Source organism: Carassius gibelio, chromosome B2 (genome assembly GCF_023724105.1).
Source record: "Carassius gibelio isolate Cgi1373 ecotype wild population from Czech Republic chromosome B2, carGib1.2-hapl.c, whole genome shotgun sequence".
Lineage (NCBI taxonomy): Eukaryota > Metazoa > Chordata > Actinopteri > Cypriniformes > Cyprinidae > Carassius > Carassius gibelio.
This window is the reverse complement of record NC_068397.1, coordinates 1,563,166-1,585,985: the sequence shown is the minus strand read 5'-3', so window position 1 is coordinate 1,585,985 and position 22,820 is coordinate 1,563,166. Positions and strand designations below refer to the sequence as shown.

Here is a 22,820-nt window from a genome sequence, read left to right as displayed (position 1 = left end):
GACTCTGGAGCATCCACGGGGACCTGACTCCACTCTGGAGCGTCCACGGGACCTGACTCCACTCTGGAGCGGCCACGGGGATCTAACTCGACTCTGCAGCATCCACGGGGACCTGACTCGACTCTGGAGTGTCCACGGGACCTGACTCGACTCTGGAGCATCCACGGGGACCTGACTCCACTCTGGAGCATCCACGGGGACCTGACTCCACTCTGGAGCGTCCACAGGGATCTGACTCGACTCTGGAGCATCCATGTGGACCTGACTCTATTCTGGAGCGTCCACGGGGATCTGACTCGACTCTGGAGTGTCCACGGGGACCTGACTCGACTCTGGGGGGTCCACGTGGACCTGACTCAACTCTGGAGCGTCCACGGGGATCTAACTCAACTCTGCAGCATCCACGGGGACCTGACTCGACTCTGGGGGGTCCACGTGGACCTGACTCAACTCTGGAGCGTCCACAGGGATCTGACTCGACTCTGGAGCATCCACGGGGACCTGACTCCACTCTGGGGGGTCCATGTGGACCTGACTCGACTCTGGAGCATCCACGGGGACCTGACTCCACTCTGGAGCGGCCACGGGGATCTAACTCGACTCTGCAGCATCCACGGGGACCTGACTCGACTCTGGAGTGTCCACGGGACCTGACTCGACTCTGGAGCATCCACGGGGACCTGACTCCACTCTGGAGCATCCACGGGGACCTGACTCCACTCTGGAGCGTCCACAGGGATCTGACTCGACTCTGGAGCATCCATGTGGACCTGACTCTATTCTGGAGCGTCCACGGGGATCTGACTCGACTCTGGAGTGTCCACGGGGATCTGACTCGACCCAACGGGGACCTGACTTGACTCTGGGGGAGTCCACAGGGATATCTGTGCTGAAATTGCAACTGAATTAAATGTAAATGTTTGGGCGGGCAAAGCAGAGAAAGGGAGGTAACCTTTCCCCCTATGACGTCAAAAGGGGAAGATTCCTGAGCATCCCGAAAGTTCTCACTTTCTCAAAGGCAGAGCAGGACACCCAGAGCTTGGTTTACACCTATCGAAATCACTAGCCACTGGGGGACCACTATAGGGAGACCACTATCACACTATAGAGACTGTGTCTGTTCCCCGAACTAGAAAATACAAAAAACGTCCAAACCAAGTTAAGATTAACAATTTAATTGAGATTCAACAAATAAAAAACAAATGCAATATGGATTAACAAATGATAAAGCTTGGCTTATTGAATATCAGATCCATTTCTACGAAAACACTTTTCGTAAATAATATGTTGATAGTGTGAATACATATAATATAATATAAGAGAAAGCTCTCAACGGAGGCGGTCGCATTTCTTTCCTCTCCTCCCTGTCTTCCCTGCTTCGCCTGTTTCTCTTGTCTCGTCTACTTTGAGAGACTCTCTCTGCATTGCTATCCTAAACTATCCTAAACTGAAACATGGATTTGATAAATTGGTCTCTCAACGCAATTGACACCATCTTCTCGACGAGAAGCTTGGGTTCGGGGGAACCTGACTGCCCTGCCGGAACGTTTGCAGCTGGCTACACGATGGACGCGTGGGCGAATTGGCGGGTCGTGTGTCTGGCGGCTCTTTCTGTGGAGGACATTGAAGACATCTACCTATTCGGAACCATGATAACAGGTCTTCTGCTGATTGGATTAGGCTTTGCCCTGGGTTATCGGAAAATTAAGAAGACGGGAACAGCTGTTAAAAGCCTCATAAGGCTGCCCGTCATGATTGAAGCAGTGGGCAGAGCGGTCAGCATTGAGACTGAGACTATTAACCGCAATATGGATAACATCACGGTGAAGCTCACGGCTTTGGAAGGGAAATTGGAGGATTTGGAGACCAAAAGGGACAATCATAGTGACCATTAAATTGGAATGCGGCTACTAGACCAAAACAACTGGTATCTTATCTTCTTTCGGCTCCACTACCAGCTTGGCCTTGGCTGGAAAACAAATTTCTCCTTGGAAAGCACGGCAGCGAGAGACTCTGCGTTCCTCACCCGTTTCCCCCCACACCTGTTGATTGTTGACTCTGTCTAGGACCTGACCAAGGCTGTCTCCATGGCAACTTGCTGTGACGCTGTATAATCTGCGGACTGAGGCATCTAGAGAGAGTCTCAACTCTCCAGGCCTACAAATACACAAACTCTTACACATATACAGATATGCATTCACCCTCCCAACCCCCATCCCCCGCCTTCGACGCTTTGTTCCGCCAGTCTGGCAAGCGGGCCTGTGACCAGCGCTGTAATGGCTGTTGGACCGGATGCTTATTGCCTGGACTGGATCGCCTCAACCCCCCAAATTTCCATCCCCAGTTGCTAGTCGTGTGTTTATGGTGTATTGATTATGTGCATTTGTGGTGTGGTGTTTTTACTGTTCTCAAACGGTGCTCCCATAGGAGCACAGTCTGGGTGCTGGTTTTTTTCTCCTCTCTTTCCTAATGTTTTGCTGTTATCTCTTCCCCTGTCCACTGTATTTCGTTGCCTTGTGCCCACATGTGCAATGACAATAAAGTTGAATCTGAATCTGAATCTGAATAACATTATCCAGAGAAACAAATGTTAATGATTAATCCCCTGTTATGTTTGTACTGGCTACTGTATACAGGCCAGCAGGCCACCATACAGACTTTATTAAAGAGTTTGGTGATTTTACATCCGAGTTAGTTCTGGCTGCAGAAAAAGTTTTAATAGTTGGTGATTTTAATATCCATGTCGATAATGAAAAAGATAGTCCACAGATGGACTATCCCAAGATGGCAGCATGTCTCTCTGTCTGTGATTGATATTTGTTTGTTTATGGGAAAATAGCAAATTGATCATTTTATGAGCTTTTTTGCAATATAACTATAATGTAGAATCGGTATTGGTCATACTTGACGGTTGTTTGATGACACAAATCCGTACAGTTTTGATCGGGTCTGATATCCTCAGTGTACTGGCATTGTGCTAACGCTAGCAGTGCTGTCTGCAAACACACGATATCCATAAAATCACAGTCTGAACCACCAAGCTGGCACTGAAATCTATCTAGAACTGCACTGCTTTTGGAGGATCTGTTTCATGCTGACTGGTCGGTGCCGGGAGCCTACTTATCTACTGGAGCTCGAGTGCAGACGTGTCACTGAGTTTGATGGGCTTGATCTCCCTACAATGAAGGAAAGTGCTTCTTTGTTCTTACTGCTGGTTTTTAAGATATAGCTTGATGTTATAGAGACGTCTGGTTTTGATTAAACTCTTTTACCCGCAGCATTGCTTCATTCACTGGGCTTCCTGTTTACAAGTGACAACATGTAACATCATTGGTCGCTGCAGAGAAAACAGATAACCCATATTGGACTTCTTCATTGCTGACCTGAACTGTTTTATTATTTTTGTTCTGTTTCTTAAGCAATATTTTGTCTTTTACATGTCTGAGTGGTGCTATGGATATGGAGAGAAAGAAGTGGTTGCTCCTTGCCTCTCTCTGTTTTATTTTTTCATTGTCCTTATCTATCTCTGGGGATACCTATTACTGGAATGGATATTCCAGTCCAGCATTCCCAATGTCATGTAAATCACAAAAGGGAACGTGTGCATTTGACTGTTCACTAAATGTCACATGTTGCCTATTCTTCCCTTCTGATACCGTTGACTTGGTTTGTTTGTCTAGTCTCATGACGTTATATGACAATTTTACCACTGTCTCTTGTGTGCTCCATGATGACTCCCATTTTAAAAGTAGAAGCAATGAATCGTACAAGAAATCAGTTAAGATAAAATGTCTAATTGCTTTATTACTGTTGATGTCAGGAAATGTGCAGCCAAACCCAGGCCCAGACACCCCTATAGGCTTTAACACCCCGGCAGATTTTAAAGAAAGATCAGGTCTTGGTTTCTTTCACTTGAATGTACGCAGTCTTGTTCCTAAAATGGACATGTTGCGTATCTGGGCTCACTCTACAGATTCCGATGTAATTGTCTTGTCTGAAACCTGGTTAAGTAAATCGGTTTCAGATAAAGTAATCAATATAAGCGGTTATAATGTTTTTAGGACTGACCGCCCTAATAGAGGTGGGGGTGTAGCAATCTATATCAAAAATCAGTATCATGTTAATGTATTGCGGTCAATATCATTAGTTAAACAGTTTGAATTTTTAGCATTGGAGCTTGAAATCTCTAAATCACTTCGTATAACGGTCATTGGTTGTTACAGGACTCGTTCAGCTGTTAATGGTGCTCTGCCCTCCTTAATGCAACTCCTTTCGGATTTTAACTCTAATAAATTAGTAGCCTTCGGGGACCTTAACTGGAATTGGTTACAACCAATATCTGATGACTTCAGAGCTAATTGTGATTCACTAAATCTCTTCCAGATTGTTGACAGTCCCACACGGCCAAATTTTAAAAACCCGGAAAAATCATCTCTATTAGATGTAATTTTAACTAACGTTCCTCATAAGTATTCAACTTCTTCCATATTTGCAAACGACATCAGTGACCACTGTGTCATAGCTACAGTTAGAAATACTAAAATATCAAAAACCAAACCATGTATTATAGTCAAGCGTAATATGAAGCACATCTCAGAACAAGACTTTCTTCATGATTTATCTATTTTTGACTGGGAAAAAATTTATAACAGTGCAGATGTTGATAGTGCCTGGAATCTCTTTCATGAAGGCTTTGTAAATATAATTAATAAGCACGCTCCTTTAAAGAAATACAGAGTTAAAGGCCGAAACAATGCTTGGTTTTCTCTGGATTTAGCAAAGATCCTCCATGACCGCAATGTGGCATGGGCAAAAGCCAGAAAATCTAATGAGAACTCTGACTGGCTGGTTTTTAGGCAGCTGCGGAATGCATGTACTCTCAAAATTAGAAAAGCCAAGGCCGATTATTTTCTTTCTCAAACTACTCATAACCTGAATAACCCATCAAAATTTTGGAAAACTATCAAATCACTATCAGAAAACAGTAAAGGTCAGGAGCTTCCTTCAAGTGTTGTGATAGACTCTAAAACAATTACTGACAAAACCAAAATTCTTGATTGTTTCAATGAACATTTTATAGCCTCCGGATTTTTATTTGAGTCACTAAATACTCAACATAAGTGTTCCCCTATAGTGGAGACTGTTGGTTCCGAACCTTCTACTCAGTGCTTTAGTTTTAGTCCTATTGCAGGTTCAGACGTAGATAAAGCCCTCAAACACTTGGACACAACAAAATCTGCAGGCCTTGACATATTGGATCCTTACTTTTTAAAGTTAGCAGCTAATTTTATTTCAGTGCCTTTAACTAATATTTTTAATCGGTGCTTGAACACAAATTTCATTCCGTCCATCTGGAAAACAGCTTTTGTGGTTCCCCTGTTAAAAGGGGGTGACCCTGCTATATTAAATAACTATAGACCGATTTCTAAATTGTCTGTCCTGGCCAAGGTTTTAGAGTCTCTTGTCAGTGATCAATTAAATAATTTTTTAGACAGTAAAAATGTTCTATCTGACTTTCAATCCGGTTTTAGAAAAAGGCATAGTACAACATCTGCAGCTCTTAAGGTTTTAAATGACTTCATTGAATCCATAGATAAAAAGCAGCATTGTGCAGCCCTTTTTATTGACCTTTCTAAGGCTTTTGATACAGTGGACCACACAGTGCTTAAGCACAGACTGTGGAGGGCAGGACTTTCTGAACAAACTGTAAGTTGGTTTGGTAATTACCTTACAGACAGAACTCAGTGTGTGCAGGCAGAGGGAAATACCTCTAGCTATCTCAAAATAACAAAAGGCGTGCCACAGGGATCAGTGCTGGGTCCACTGCTTTTCATTCTATATATAAATGACATGAATCATAACATAGTGAAAGGAAATTTTTTTTAAACATTTTTATGCAGATGACACTGTCCAAGCCCTCTCCCAATTACAATTTGATTTTAATATGCTTCAAAAAAACATTTATGATCTGAAACTTGTTTTAAATGCTGAAAAAACAAAAGTAATGCTTTTTTCAAATTCAAATTCTAAATTAAATCTGCCTTCAATCATTACTTCTCAGGGTAAGAAGATTGAATGTGTTTCTAAATACAGATATCTATTTTAATAGATGAATCTCTTTCTTTTACTTCACATATTCAGCAGCTGGCAAAAAGATTAGAACTTAAACGAGGGTTTTATTTCAGAATGAAATCCTGTCTCTCATTCAAATCTAAAAAGAGGTTAGTTGCTGGTACTTTTATGTCTATTATTGACTATGGTGATGTTTTATATATGCACGCTTCGTCTCAAAGTTTACATGCACTGGATACTATATACCATGGAGCTTTGAGGTTCATCACTGGTCTTAAAGTCCTCACTCACCACTGTGAACAGTATGAACGTGTTGGATGGTCTTCTCTGTCAACACGGAGACTTCAACACTGGTATGTTTTTATATATAAGGCTATTTTAGGTCTTCTTCCATCCTACCTTCTGACCTACATCAGTGTAAAAGATATAGGGACTTACAATCTTCGGTCCCAGGATCTTGTTCTTTTGTCTGTACCAAGTGTTAGAACTGAGCTGGGGAAAAAGGCGTTTAACTTTGCTGCTCCTTTTGCATGGAACAAGTTACAGAAAAATTTGAAACTTAATAAGCTTGTCTCATTGGTTACTTTTAAGAGGATATTACTTGGAAACAGCCACATTTGGCTGTAGTTGTTCTGCATGATATGCTAAGGATTTGTGGTTGTTGTATCTGCTATTTTAGTTGTCTTATGTTATTGTGTATTCTGTGTTGTATGTATGGTTGTACTGCTGCCTATCTTGGCCAGGACACTCTTGAAAAAGAGATTTTTAATCTCAACGAGTACTTTCCTGGTTAAATAAAGGTTGAAAAAAAAAATAAAAAAAAAATAAAGATGCCTTGGGATCAGCATTTGTATACATTCTGGAGTCTATTGGTGTTAGAAAACATGTTTCAGGACCTACTCATTGTCAAAATCATACTCTAGAATTAATACTGTCACATGGAATTGATGTTGATAGTGTGAAGTGATGATATCTCAGATCATTATTTAGTTCTGTGCAAACTTCATATAGCCAAAATTGTAAATTCTACTTCTTGTTACAAGTATTGAAGAACCATCACTTCAAACCACAAAAGACTGCTTTTTAAGTTATCTTCCTGATGTATCCAAATTCCTTAGCATATCCAAAACCTCAGAACAACTTGATGATGTAACAGAAACTATGGACTCTCTCTTTTCTAGCACTTTAAATACAGTTGCTCCTTTGCTTTACGCTTAAGGAAGGTTAAGGAAAACAATTTGACACCATGGTATAATGAGCATACTCGCACCCTAAAGAGAACAGCCCGAAAAATGGAGCGCAGCTGGAGGAAAACAAAACCAGAGGTATTTCGTATTGCTTGATGGGAAAGTAACATATCCTATAGAAAAGCATTAAAAACTGCTAAATCCGATTACTTTTCTTCTCTTTTAGAAGAAAACAAACATAACCCCAGGTATTTATTCAATACAGTGGCTAAATTAATGAAAAATAAAGCCTCAACGAGTGTTGACATTTCCCAACACCACAGCAGTAATGACTTTATGAACTACTTTACTTCTAAAATCGATACTATTAGAGATAAAATTGCAACCATTCAGCCGTCAGCTACAGTATCACATCAGAAAGTGCACTATAGACCCCCTGAGGAACAGCTCCACTCATTCTGTACTATAGGAGAGGAAGAATTGTATAAACTTGTTAAATCATCTAAACCAACAACATGTATGTTAGACCCTATACCATCTAAGCTCCTAAAAGAGGTGCTTCCAAAAGTCATAGGTCCTCTTCTGACTATTATTAATTCCTCATTGTCATTAGGATATGTCCCCAAAACATTCAAACTGTCTGTTATTAAGCCTCTCATCAAAAAACCACAACTTGACCCCAAAGAACTAGTTAATTATAGACCAATCTCAAATCTCCCTTTTCTGTCCAAGATACTAGAAAAGGTGGTATCCTCACAATTATATTCCTTCTTAGAGAATAATGGTATATGTGAGGATTTCCAGTCAGGATTTAGACCGTATCATAGTACTGAGACTGCTCTCCTTAGAGTTACAAATGATCTGCTCTTATCATCTGATCATGGGTGTATCTCTCTATTAGTTTTATTGGATCTTAGTGCTGCGTTTGACACAATTGACCACAACATTCTTTTGCATAGACTTGAACACTTTGTTGGCATCAGTGAAAGTGCATTAGCATGGTTTAAATCGTACTTATATGACCGCCATCAGTTCGTATCAGTGAATGAAGATGTATCATATCAATCACAAGTGCAGTATGGAGTACCTCAAGGCTCAGTAGTAGGGCCGCTACTCTTCCCGCTTTATATGTTACCCTTGGGAGATATCATCAGGAAACATGGTGTTAGCTTTCACTGTTATGCTGATGATACTCAGCTCTATATTTCCTCGCAGCCCGGTGAAACACACCAATTTGAAAAAATAATGGAATGCATAGTCGATATAAAAAATTGGATGACGAGTAATTTCTTACTGCTAAATTCAGAAAAAACAGAGGTGTTAATTATAGGACCTAAAAACTCTGCATGTAATAACCTAGAACACTGTCTAAGACTTGATGGTTGCTCTGTCAATTCTTTGTCATCAGTTAGGAACCTAGGTGTGCTATTTGATCGCAATCTTTACTTAGAAAGCCGCGTTTCTAGCATTTGTAAAACTGCATTTTTCCATCTCAAAAATATATCTAAATTACGGCCTATGCTCTCAATGTCAAATGCAGAAATGTTAATCCATGCATTTATGACCTCAAGGTTAGACTATTGTAATGCTTTATTGGGTGGTTGTTCTGCACGCTTAGTAAACAAACTACAGCTAGTCCAAAATGCAGCAGCAAGAGTTCTTACTAGAACCAGGAAGTATGATCATATTAGCCCGGTCCTGTCCTCACTGCACTGGCTCCCTATCAAACATCATATAGATTATAAAATATTGCTTATTACTTATAAAGCCCTGAATGGTTTAGCACCTCAGTATTTGAATGAGCTCCTTTTACATTATAATCCTCTACGTCCGCTACGTTCTCAAAACTCAGGCAATTTGATAATACCTAGAATATCAAAATCAACTGCGGGCGGCAGATCCTTTTCCTATTTGGCGCCTAAACTCTGGAATAACCTACCTAACATTGTTCGGGAGGCAGACACACTCTTGCAGTTTAAATCTAGATTAAAGACCCATCTCTTTAACCTGGCTTACACATAACATACTGATATGCTTTTAATATCCAAATCCGTTAAAGGATTTTTAGGCTGCATTAATTAGGTAAACCGGAACCGGGAACACTTCACATAACACCCGATGTACTTGCTACATCATTAGAATGGCATCTACACTAATATTAGTCTGTTTCTCTCTTATTCCGAGGTCACTGTAGCCACCAGATCCAGTCTGTGTCCAGATCAGAGGGTCACTGCAGTCACCCGGATCCAGTACGTATCCAGACCAGATGGTGGATCAGCACCTAGAAAGGACCTCTACATCCCTGAAAGACAGCGGAGACCAGGACAACTAGAGCCCAGATACAGATCCCCTGTAAAGACCTTGTCTCAGAGGAGCACCAGGACAAGACCACAGGAAACAGATGATTCTTCTGCACAATCTGACTTTGCTGCAGTCTGGAATTGAACTACTGGTTTCGTCTGGTCAGAGGAGAACTGACCCCCAATGAATGTTGTTCAGTGCTTTGACGCAATGTATTTTGTTTAAAGCGCTATATAAATAAAGGTGATTGATTGATTGATTGATTGACCATAGACAGGCTAGGGAAACTCATATTAATGTTATAAAACCTCATAAAGTGATATTTTCATGTCATGCGACCTTTAACACTGCACCAGTTGTAGATTCACTCTTAAAATGATGACTGAGCATTAGTGATGACACCTACAGTTATCAAGCGGAAACACTGATAATAAGATGAATGCCAAGAACAGAAAAAAGTGAAGAGGTGAGCAGAAACACATCAACTACTTACAGCAACATCGTTAGATGAAATCAGTATCTCACCAGAGGATGATTAAACAACTGCAAAAACAAAATTCCCATTTTCCCTTATTTCAAGCCAGTTTGGCTTTATTTCTTTCATTTGGTAAATGTACTACGGTTGCTAAAGTATGTTATCTATATGGTGATTAGTGTTCATGTTAGTTGGGCACTTGGCCATTGACTCTGGTTGAATTAACTCTTGTCTCAGCAAGTTTTAAAAGTGCATGCTATCACTATTTTCAATATTATTTCATCGACCTCACTACACTGACGTGTGTTTTACTATGTGCACTTTTTTAAATCAGTGACTGACAGCTGGATTTGAACATATGTGTCTTTCCAGATAAGTCTTTAAAAACAGCTACTTTTGGTTTTGAACTTTCAACTTCCACAGTTAAGGTTTAACTTTAATCATTGAGTTGTTATTAACTGTCCCATTGAAAGAGTTCTTCTCATAACCCCTGTTATTGAACAAACTGCTTATGATTACACTTCTATTAGGCTTTTTTGGTTTTCTGTGTACAGATCTCATGAAACTTGAGACAATTCCTTTGATTCTTTGAAATCAGTGTCACTGATAATAATGTAATCATAACAAAAGCAATTACAATTTTCACTTAAACTTTTAGCAAAGGGAGCAAAAGAAATTATATAGTTATCATATAATACAGTAAATCATGTTTTAAGCTTTTATATGTTTTTCCTTTGCATCATTAATGTGTTAGACAGAGACATATGAAAGAAAAAACCTTTGTCCCCAAAACACTACTTGTATACAACTAGCTGGCTTGAGTGTTTATCTGTGTGTTTGTTTAAACTAATCTCAGGAATGAGAGACCTGTTTTACAGACTCAGACACACCTGTTTTACACACATCACTCAAACACAGAACCAGGAAACAGGAATCACATGAGTTCGGGGAAAGAGAAAGTGAAAGTGTAGCTGAGCTCTGTGTGTTTGTGACTCTGTATTTCTGCAGTAAAATGGCAGAAGCCAGATTTTCTCAGGATGAGTTTTTGTGTCCGGTGTGTCTGGATCTCCTGAAGGATCCAGTGACCATCCAGTGTGGACACAGTTACTGTATGAGCTGTATTACTGACTGCTGGGATGAAGAGGATCAGAAGAGAGTCTACAGCTGTCCTCAGTGCAGACAGACCTTCAGCCCAAGACCTGCTTTATTTAAGAACGTGGTGTTTGCTGAAATGATGGAGAAACTGAAGAAGACTAAACTTCAAAGTGTGGTTCCTGCAGGAGCTGGAGATGTGGAGTGTGACGTCTGTACTGGAAGAAAATACAGAGCCGTCAAGTCCTGTCTGGTGTGTCTGAACTCTTACTGTCAGAATCACCTCGAACAACATGAGAGTTGGTTTAAAGGAAAGAGACACAGTTTGATTGAAGCCACTGGACGACTGCAGGAGATGATCTGCCAGAAACATGAGAAGATCCTCGAGGTTTTCTGTCGCACAGATCAGACGTTTATATGTCTGCTGTGTACGATGGATGAACATAAAAACCACGACACTGTATCAGCTGCAGCACAGAGGACAGAGAAACAGGTATTTAACACTAGACACTGATGAAATATTGCTGACACTCGTTTCATGTGTTTATATCAGCACCTTATTAACAGCTTACAGCATTCACACTGTTCACCACAGCAGAAATGAACAACAGCTGCACACAAACACTTTCTGTTCAGTAAAACTGACTGAATCCAGGTTATTTTAGCCCTTTATAGCTTCACTTCAGTCCTTTATTTTCTGTCTAGAGCTGCAGCTTAATTACACAGAACACAGAAGTCAGTGTGAAGCTCTACATCTGTCAGATTCACTTTCATAATATACACTTATAGTGTGAAACAGGCCTTAATCACACATGATAGATAATTCATGAAAGATGGTAGTAAATGATCAATCATCACTTCTGGAGTTTGAACCTACAGCCATTGATTATCAGTTCAGATAATTAACCTTTTAAATGCCTCACCCTACTTTTCCTGGATTGATCTGTTCATGATGATTTAGTGCCAGTAGTTTTCTGTGAGATTGACGATCATCTGTATGTCCTGCAGAAGCAGCTGAAGGAGACACAGAAGACGCTCCGGCAGAGAATCCAGCAGAGAGAGAAAGATCTCCAGCAGCTGAGAGAGACTGTGGAGTCTCATAAGGTGAGTCTGGAGAAGAAGAGAAGTTTGTCTCCGTCTCAGTTCAGACTCACTGAAGCTGAATCACTGTGTGTCCTAACAGCGCTCTGCACAGACAGCAGTGGAGGACAGTGAGAGGATCTTTACTGAGCTCATCCGCTCCATTGAGAGAAGCCGCTCTGAGCTGATACGACTGATCAGAGATCAGGAAAAGACTGCAGTGAGTCGAGCTGAAGAACGACTGGAGCGACTGGAGCAGGAGATCAATGATCTGAGGAGGAGAGACGCTGAGCTGGAGCAGCTTTCACACACACAGGATCACATCCAGTTCCTGCAGGTAACACAGATCTAGAAGAACAGGATCATAGTGGACCTGAGTGAAAGATATCTATAATGGTCAATCTAATCATAACTTTGAGCTGTTTCTCCTGATCAAATCTACTCAACTCTACAATGAGACTCCATTGATGTGCTTGAGTTATTATATGGACATTTATGTTCTTAGCAGATGTTTTATCATTCAACCAGGTTTCCTAGAAAGTTCACAAACAGTGTATGTGGTGAATAATAGGATCTTTAGCTCTGATGTGATATAATGAATATGAGGAGAATGAAGCTGATGATGTGTAAGTGCTGGATTGAGTTACTAAAGATCACTGAAGACAATCTGATGTTCCTGCAGGTTACTGAGTGAAGTGTGGAGCTGATGACTTTGATTTCTGTTTTCTTTAGAGTTTCCAGTCTCTCTCAGCTCCTCCTGAATCCACAGACGTAAATGATGATCTCTTCAGTTCTCTCGTCTCTTCTGATGATCTGAGAGAATCTGTCCATCAGCTGAGAGACAAACTGGAGGATTTCTGCAAAGAGCAGCTCAAGAAGATCTCAGACAGAGGTAAAGTCCTGGAGATTCATCTGCTCTCAGAAACCAGTCCATCATCATCTCATATCATGGAGAACTTCATATAAGAAATGTGTTAGGAATAGATACTTGATCATGAGAATCACACTGTTCATGTCTGTTGATTTCCACAGTCCCATTCACCAACATTGTTCCCAGAACCAGGAAGGACTTCCTACAATGTAAGTCAGTTAGAAAACCTGCAGAAAAACTCATGAGTGTGTTCATGTTCTTCCTGTAGATGGTGAAAGAAGAGTTTATAACTGATGATGTAAATGATGATGTTCACAGATATCTGTTCATCTGTACTGAGACACTGATGATACACTGAACATGAAGAGATCAAACAGATTCATAATTCCTGATTCTGATGTGTTTTATCTCCATCAGATTCCCATCAGCTCACTCTGGATCTGAACACAGTGAATAAACACCTCCGTCTGTCTGAGAACAACAGAGTGATTACTACCACTTACACACTCCAGTCGTATCCTGATCATCCAGACAGATTTGATGTGTATCAGGTGTTGTGTAGAGAGAGTGTGTGTGGACGCTGTTACTGGGAGATTGAGTGGAGTGGAGATGATGGTGTGTATATATCAGTGTCATATAAGAGCATCAGCAGGAAGGGAGGTAAAGAGTGTGTGTTTGGATTTAATGATCAGTCCTGGAGTTTGTGCTGCTCTTCCTCCAGTTACTCATTCATACACAATAACACAGAGACTGTTCTCCCTGTAAAGTCCATCAGCAGTAGAATAAGAGTGTTTGTGGATCACAGAGCAGGAACTCTGTCCTTCTACAGCGTCTCTGACACAATGAGCCTCATCCACACAGTCCAGACCACATTCACTCAGCCACTCTACCCTGGGTTTGGGTTTAATAGTGGATTGTTTATTCTTTGGCCTGGATCAGTGAAACTGTGTTGATGAATCAGAATACACTGACGAGAGATTCTACCCACAATGCTTTGAGCTGCATGATAGATCAATAACAGTGTAATTACTGAATCTCTTCTTTTCTCTTCATGACATTAATACTGCAGCTTTACTTCTGTCAGTGAAATAACATCAGAATAAATGTAATAAATCCTCACAGAGACGGAAAGATCAGTGTGTGTGAGTCCTGCTGAGTGACTCTGTGTTTCTGTGACCTTCACATCCTACATTTGACCCTGCAGCACAAAACCAGACATAAGGGTAAATTATTTGAATTTATTTGATGTGTGGTTTATTCGGAGGACAATATTTGTCTGAGATATTAGAAAATCTGGAATCTGAGGGAGCAACAAAATCTAAATATTCAGAAAATCATCTTTAAAGTTGTTCAAATGAAGTTCTTAGCAATGCATATTACTGATCAAACATTAAGTTTTTATATATTTACAGTAGGAAATTCACAAAATATCTTCATGGAACATGATCTTTACTTAATATCCTAATGATTTTTGCCATAAAAGAGAAATATATAATTGTATAATTGTGACCCATACAATGTGTTGTTGTCTATTGCTGCAAATATACGTCTGTGTTACTGATGACTGCTTCTGTGCTGCTGGGACACATATTTGTGTTAGTTAAAATCAGTTATTAAGTTAATCATATTAATAATAATAATAATGATTATATTAATATTTTGCAAAAATATATATATTTTACACTCAGCTGACACTTTTATCCAAAGTGACTTACAATTGCTGTATATGTCAGAGGTCGCACGCCTCTGGAGCAACTAGGGTTTAAGTGTCTTGCTCAGGGACACATTGGTCACATTCGAACCCAGGTCTCTCAACCAAATGTGTCTTATCCACTGCGCCAAAACCATCCCAATTATTTTTTTCAATGTGTAATTCCGGTTCTGTGATTTAAAATAAAGCTTCTACACACTTGATGAAAGGTGATGTGTTTTATTCCTCTGTGCAGATCTCCAGAAGACAAATCAAGAACCTCCTTATAATTTCTTTGACATAAAAATCAGACGAGTCACAAAAGGAATAATATGTTTCCCTCTTTAACCATAAAATCAGATTATTGGTTAAAAAATTTGATTCAAGGTAGGAGTCAGCTAGTTATCTAATTATCTAATTATAAGATGTGACAAGTGACAAGTTCTTCAGAAATTATCAGAGGGGTATAAATTACTCAAAATCTTATTCAAGTGAAAGTACAAGTACTCAGTGAAAATTGTACTCGGTTAAAAGTATCTGGTCAAAATCATACTTGAGTAAAAGTAAAAAAGTATAACTTTAAATTGTTCTCAAGTATTTTTTGACAGACAATACAGAAGAATGGTTAACAGGAGAGAAACCATTATATAAAAAATAAAATAAAAAAAAGAAATACAGGGAAAGGGATTAAAAGGAAACTCCATAATTTCCACTCTGATGCCATCCTGTATGACTTTCATTTATCAGAAAAACACAAACTAAGAGTTAAAAAAAAAAAAAAATTCTCTTACTATAATTTGTATGGGACATCCAAAAATGACACTTCAAAAACTATACACAAAGAGATATGACAGTAACTCAACCCCTGTTAATGAATCACTGTCTTCTTAAGAGAAACAATGTAAGAAAAATACAACTCCCAATATTTTAATCTTGCATTATATGGACTAAACATCTTTGTGTTCATGTGAAGAAAGAAAGTCATGAACATCTTGGATGACTGAGCTTCAGTAAATGGTTTTGGGTGAACTGTCCCTGTGAAGAGCAAGATGTGATGGAGAGGACAGAAATATATTCCAGACAGAATACAAGAATGTGTCGAATTAATGAGGAGAGTCATAGAATTAAAACATACAACGTTAACTTTTTTAAGGCCACTTTATTTGTGTTGTCTATTCAATATCACTGTCTGAAAGGACAATTAATCTTTTCAATGTATATTTGGGACATTTAGAGTTTTTTTCTTAGCAAATATTGATAAATAATTATTTGTGACTAATTAGATTAATTAATAAGATAAGCATGCAACTATTAAGATAAAAAAAACATCACTAAACATGAAATACAATTAATTTAGCATATAATGTTTATTTTAACACTTTTTTTGGAGATTTGTAACATTTAATAATAATAAAAAACACCACAAAAATATTAATTGTATTTAAATTCTCATCACTGATTTTATTTGCAATTTTGTGCATTCAGCTAATATATTACAGAGCTAATGGCTCTATCAAAACAGAACAAATAAGGAATAAACTGTTTTGGGCGGGAAAATGCAACTGCTCTTTGTAGCAACGTTTGAGCTTCTGTTTACCATATTTAATGTGCATAAGATAAAATAAAAATATAATTTACTTTTCAAGGTGAAATATAATTGTAAGGAGTAAAAAAAGTACTGTTTTTTTTTTTCTTCTTCAGAAATGTAATCAAGTAAAAGTACAAGTAGTCAGTTTAAACTTGTCATGGAACGTTCTGCTACGCCCTCCTCTGGCGGCATCAGATCCCTCTCTCCTGAATATTAGGACTGCATTTCCCAGTGTCCCTCTCCCCAATCATCCCCGTCTAACCCTGCTTAATTATCTTGATTACCTTCTAGTATTTTCACCTGCACCTTGTGTTCTCCCCTTTATATTGACTGCTGTCCCCTTTGATATTTTGTGAAGTTTTGATTTACCCCTGGTCTGTATTGTTATTATCTCTGGTCCTTGTAACCCGATTGATGAGATTATCTGAGTTCTCTACGAACGTCTGCTTAAGTTCCTTTTCATTGCCAGCCTGAGTTTATGTCAGCTGTTCTCTGCTTACTCACCTGTATTAATAAACTGCTGCAGATGGATCTAACTGACTCCGCCGTTTCATCACAAAACTGTAGTTGAGTAAAGTACAAATCCCCCAAAATAATAATTGAGTAATTTTACTTGATTACTGTACTTAAGTATTTTACACTTCTGGAAATGAGGAGCATGTCACAGTCTTTCCATCTTACCATCTGCCTATAATTTCTAGTGTCAGACAAAAAGTAAAATCACCAAGAAACATGGCATATTTGTCTTAATATTAATTACTATATTATTAATCACAGTATAGCTATTTTTATTTTATCTTTGCTATTAAAAATAAGAACAAAGATGCTAATACACAGTAGTTTAATGAAGAGCATCGAGTGATTCTGTCTTTTATTTTCATGTTTGATTAACATTGAGACAGATCCATATTAAAACCTACTGTAATGCATGGATCTAATATAATGTTACACATCAGATTTCCCCAAACATCAACTAAACCTTCATGTGAGACATAACAGATTGTGTTTGTGTGAATCTCGACAAGATGTATTTCACAGTAATGTACTTTACAGTGAGATTCTTCACCATCGAGCTGATCTCTTTCAAGAAGGACATTGTTGTTTATCAGTGATAGGATCATAAATTGTGAATATTTTCTGTTGTCTAGTTCACTCTGTTTGATAGACAACTTTCCTCTTTTAGTGTGATGGCTTCTATTCCTGGACAAACTGAATTTAAGATCTTCAGTTTTTCCTACTGTAAGACCAAAGTGTGTTGTGCTCCTTGAGACATCAATAAAGATATTTTGGGATAAATAGATGACTGTTCCCTGCTCAACTTCTCACCACAGGAGAGGAATGAACATCATCTGCAGAATTAACATCCCATTTTAAATAATGTCTAAAATAAGCATTTCCATTTTTTGGAAATTCTGGACATATAAGTCTAAGTAAGTCCGGTAAGTAAGTAATATATGGACAAAAGTAAAGGAACACCTGACCGTAACACCAACAGAGACTTTAATGCGATCTAACTCTAAACACAGACATGAATAAGACTGGCAGTGTGATATAGTGCAGGTGTCTCCTGAGACGCAGAGATGCAGAGCTCGTTCTCTGCTGTGATCCTTCAGGTGAACCGTTTCTCTCCAGTGTCAGTCTTCACGAGTTCAGTCAGGCATCTTTTACACACTCTGGTTTTTCTCTCTGCGGTGAATCCTGACGTGCTCCTTAAAGTTTCCTTTGTGTGAGAAAGTCTTTGCACGATGAGGCTTTTTGGGTTTCTTTACCTCTGAGCAGGTTTTTTCTCAACTAATGAAATTATATTTCTCCTTCACTTCATCCTGATCTTCAATCTTCACCATCAGCTCTGAAATAGACTTGTTAAACTATGCTATTCTAAAATATAGTAAGGAAACAATTATCATACTAAATTTTATTATATTTTAAATTATTAAAAATGTCTTGCTGAAAAATGAGTAAAACACAGTGGTTTGAAGGATCGTGGTAAAGATTGAAAATGAGTTCATTAGTATTCAGAATCTGCTGTGATCTTTAATTAGAAGATGATTATTGCTTTTTTACCCATATTTTGATATTTTATTTTCATGAGTATTGGATAAAAAAATTATAACTATTAAAATACATACAATAAATACATCCCATACATAAAATAAGATATGAGCTTAAATAAATGTAGAAATCTCTATAAAACAGAGTCTAGACACATTTAACAATACAAAAACAGGGAAGTATGCATATGTCTGTGCATGCTAACATATGTAACTTTATGTTTGTATGCATTGTGTTGTATCCTGTACAGTCAATGTTCACAAAGTTGTTTCAGTTTCAGCCATTGCTTTAAATGTGTATTAAAAACCTTGAGTTCTGTCAGTGTTTTAATTTCTGATGGTAAGGCGTTCCACAATTTTATGCCTCTTACTGAAAATGATGTCTGACTAAATGTTGTTCTACGTTTTGCGGCTATACAGTTTCTTCTTGCTGTGCCTCTGGTTCTTATTTCACTATTTTGTTTCAAAACTAGTTGACAGAACATTTCTGGTGCAAGGTTGTTCACACACTTAAAAAGTAGTTTTAGAAATGATTTACAAAACTGTCAAAACATTATGCTTCCTAAGAATGAGGCAATGGTGCCATCTTACAGGTTTCTGGTCGATTACTTTTAATGCCTGTTTATACAATGACCTAACGGGTGTAATTCTTGTTTGATTGGCCTGACCCCAAACAGTAATGCAATACGATAGATGAGAAAATATCATAGAATACATAAACTGCTGTGCTACCTTAATGGGTATATATTGTCTTATTAATCAGAAGCAGTTTATATTTGTCTTGACAGTTCTGCACAGTCTCTTTACATGACTGTTACGACCCTGTGCTCCCTTTTCTTCCCTGCTGGGGGCGGAATGACCTGGGAGGGTGTGGTTGACTGTACACCCCTGCTGACTGATTTGCACTGATTGTGGAGAAAATAAATGCTGGACTAATTCATCTCACATTACTTCCTCTGGGGAATGGCAGTCTCCAGAGAAGTCATTTGTGCCCCAACCGTTGCTTTTGTTTATCTTTGTCAACATTCCTTACCTTTTGGATTATGATTTCTTTATTTAAACCCTAGACATTATGCTATATTTTTTTGTTTAATGGATTATTTTTCATTGTAATAAACAAACTTGCAAGTCAAACCATCTGTGCAAGTGTGATCCTATTTTATGTTACGGTCGAGAACGAGCTGGCCGTGACATAAATTGGGGGCTCGTCCGGGATCCTTTGGTGTAGGAATGTTGGTGAGTATGGTAATTTTTTTTGTGAATGATTACCTTTTATGAATGAGAACTCCGGTTAGTTAGAGTGTATCCAGCTGGGTTGTGTATGCAATCCTTCCGACGGAACACTGTTTGTTGTTTTGTTTGTTATTTTGCTTTTTTTGTTTTTAAGGGTTATCCTGGGTGGAGATTTAACTCTCTGTCGGGGGTACGCTTCCGGACTTTCAGTTTAACTGATCGTTACGGATTTCAGCGGTTAAAGACGCCTTGAGCCCGGTTATTGCGCGTATACAAATACAAACAAAATGTCTTCGGTGATCGAAGATTTCGTTGCGTGTCCATCAGAAGCTTTGCTTGAGAGTTGTACAAAGGAGCAGTTAGTGCAAATCGCCGAACGCTTCAGTGTTGATCTTACTTCTCAGGAAAAGAGGCTGAAGGAAACTATTGTGACTACTTTGAAGCGGTCACTTATTGATAGAGGAGTTATAGAGGTAAGCGCTGAGTTTATAGCTCCTAGTGAATCGTTTGAGTATACTGCGGAGGTTGATAGTGGAAGTAAGATACAATTTCCAGAATTGTCTTTGCAAGAAAAGCAATTGTGTTTAGATGCCGCGAAAACTCGTGCTGAACGTGATGATCGCGCTTTGAAAGAGCGAGCGGTAGAAAGAGAATTTGAAGAGAGAAAATTAGATCATCAATTAGCTATGCGAAGGTTGGAGCTTGAGTTAGAGAAGGAACGAGAGGAGAGAGCGTTTCAGATAAAACAAATTGGAGTTAGAATTAGCAGCAAAGACAGCTGAAGCTTCACAAGCGCCTCCTATTCCACAACAGCATGCGAATGCAGGTGAACCGGTGTTTGATATTCACAGAAATATGAGATTAGTGCCGCCATTTTCTGAAAAGGAAGTGGATAAATATTTCTATCACTTTGAACGTGTTGCTTTATCCATGAAATGGCCGAAAAGCTTTTGGACTTTATTGTTACAGTGTGTATTCACAGGTAAAGCTCAGGAAGTTTATTCTGCACTCTCACTCGAACAGAGTGGTGAGTATGATGTTGTGAAATCTGCTGTGTTACATGTATATGAACTCGTTCCTGAGGCATATCGTCAAAAATTTAGGAATTTGATTAAAACTGATGAATGTACTCATGTTGAATTTGCAAGAGAAAAAGAGAACTTATTTGATCGTTGGTGCACTTCAATGAAAGTTACAACTAAAGAGCAGTTGAGAGAATTAGTGCTCTTAGAGGAGTTTAAACATTGTGTTCCTCATGCTGTGGCTACGCATCTCACTGAACACAAGGTGAATATACTTTCTGAAGCTGCTATCATGGCTGATGAATTTGTGTTAACCCATCGTCGTTCGTTCAGTTCAGTCGGTCTTAAAACCAACGATATGAGTAAGTCTAAGTTTTGCTTTCAACCTAAGACAAAGTCTCCTGTGATGAGTAGGAATATTAGGGCGACAGTTGCTGAATATGCTAGTAAACCGGCACTCTCACGGGACATGGTTTGCTTTTATTGTAAAAAGCCTGGTCATAAAATATCTGTCTTATTCTCAAGAAGAAAGATAAATTGTCGAAACCTGTTGCTTTAGTTTCTACCTCACCATTCACTGTTGACACTCGTGATGAGAGAGCTCGTCATTTATCTAGCTCTAGTGATAAAACTGTTGGTCAGTGTATAACTTCCTCTGTTGATTATACACCTTTTATTACTGAGGGAAATGTGTCATTGCCTGGTTCAAACGAAACGGTGCCAGTACGTCTTCTTCGAGATACGGGAGATGCTCGGTCGTTTCTTTTAGAAGGAATTTTGCCTTTAACTCCTGAAACTGCTACTGGAACCCATGTACTAGTACGAGGTTTTGAGATGGGGTTTGTTGAAGTGCCTTTGCATCGAATCCATCTTTCCTCTGCTATCGTATCTGGTGATGTAGTAGTTGGTGTCTGTTCTGCACTTCCAGTTCCTGGAATTACGTTTATCCTGGGGAATGATTTAGCTGGTGGGAATGTTTGGGGAAAGAGTAGTGTGGCAGCTCCACCCATAGTAGTATCTGTACCCAGGAAATCTGATGTTAACCATAAACAATTTCCTGATTTGTTCCCAGCTTGTGCAGTTACTCGCTCAATGGCTAAACCGCTATCTGAAAATCAAGTTGTTGAGATTCCACTTCATGACACCTTCTTTTACACTGTTACTACAGGTGAGCAAGTATCTGATGTGTCTAAGAGTCCCAAACAACCAGACCTGAAAGCCTGTTCTTCGCTGTCTTCTGACCAGAAAGATTCTACAGCACTGCGACATGAATCTGCTGACACATCTGAGTTTCTGTCCACTCTTGATGAAACTAATGCTGATCTCTCTGTTGCTTACTGTTCTCTGGCTTCTCTGTTACAGATCTCTCGAGAGGACTTGATAAGAGCTCAGCAGAGCGATGATACTCTTAAACCTTTATTTTCTGCTGAAGGGTCTAAGTGTTCTGATCATCATTCTTCGTACTTCCTTGATGAAGGTCTGCTTTGTCGGAAGGGGGTCATGCATAAAGATGCTTCTCTGGAACCTAGAGCCCAGATTGTAATCCCTCTTTCCGTAAGAGAATCTGTGTTGAAACTAGCTCATGAAAGACTTGCTGGTCATACCGGTGTCCGGAAAATGTATGATCGTGTTACGCGACAGTTTTATTGGCCTAGAGTAAAACGAGATGTGGCTAAGTATATAAGATCTTGCCATATATGTCAGATCACCGGTAAGCCAAACCAGAAAATGCCTGTTGCTCCGTTGCAGCCTATTCCTGTTGTTTCCACGCCTTTTGAGCATCTGATTATTGACTGTGTTGGTCCTTTGCCCCGATCTAAGACTGGTCATCAATATCTTCTCACTGTTATGTGCCAGACTACTCGTTATCCTGCCGCTTATCCATTAAGGTCTATCACTACAAAGTCCATCTTGAAGGCCCTCACTAATTTTATGTCAACCTTTGGAATTCCCAAAGTGATTCAATCGGATCAGGGTTCAAATTTTATGTCGAAACAGTTTTCAAAAGTCCTGCGTCAGCTTCGAGTAAACCACAATATTTCTAGTGCTTATCATCCACAAAGTCAAGGAGCTCTTGAAAGGTTTCATCAAACCTTGAAGTCTCTTTTAAGATCGTATTGTGTGGAACTCGAGGAAGGCTTGCCGTGGTTGTTGCTGG

The 22,820-nt window shown here is 39.2% G+C and overlaps 1 protein-coding gene across 3 annotated transcripts in view; it reads left to right on the top strand.

Annotated features, from left to right (window-relative positions):
• The first annotated feature begins 10,985 nt into the window (after window positions 1–10,985).
• Window positions 10,986–22,820, top strand: part of LOC127950443 (tripartite motif-containing protein 16-like) — a 57,894-nt gene continuing 46,059 nt past the window's right edge. The window contains exons 1-6 of one of the 3 annotated variants that reach the window (XM_052547501.1): window positions 10,988–11,620; window positions 12,136–12,231; window positions 12,311–12,544; window positions 12,940–13,099; window positions 13,240–13,287; window positions 13,496–13,738. In XM_052547501.1, the coding sequence (XP_052403461.1) occupies window positions 11,048–11,620; window positions 12,136–12,231; window positions 12,311–12,544; window positions 12,940–13,099; window positions 13,240–13,287; window positions 13,496–13,738 (1,354 nt within the window). In that variant the 5' untranslated portion in view covers window positions 10,988–11,047. Of the gene's footprint in view, window positions 11,621–12,135; window positions 12,232–12,310; window positions 12,545–12,939; window positions 13,100–13,239; window positions 13,288–13,495; window positions 13,739–22,820 lie in introns of all 3 variants that reach the window. The other 2 variants (XM_052547502.1, XM_052547503.1) reach the window with 2 other exon arrangements.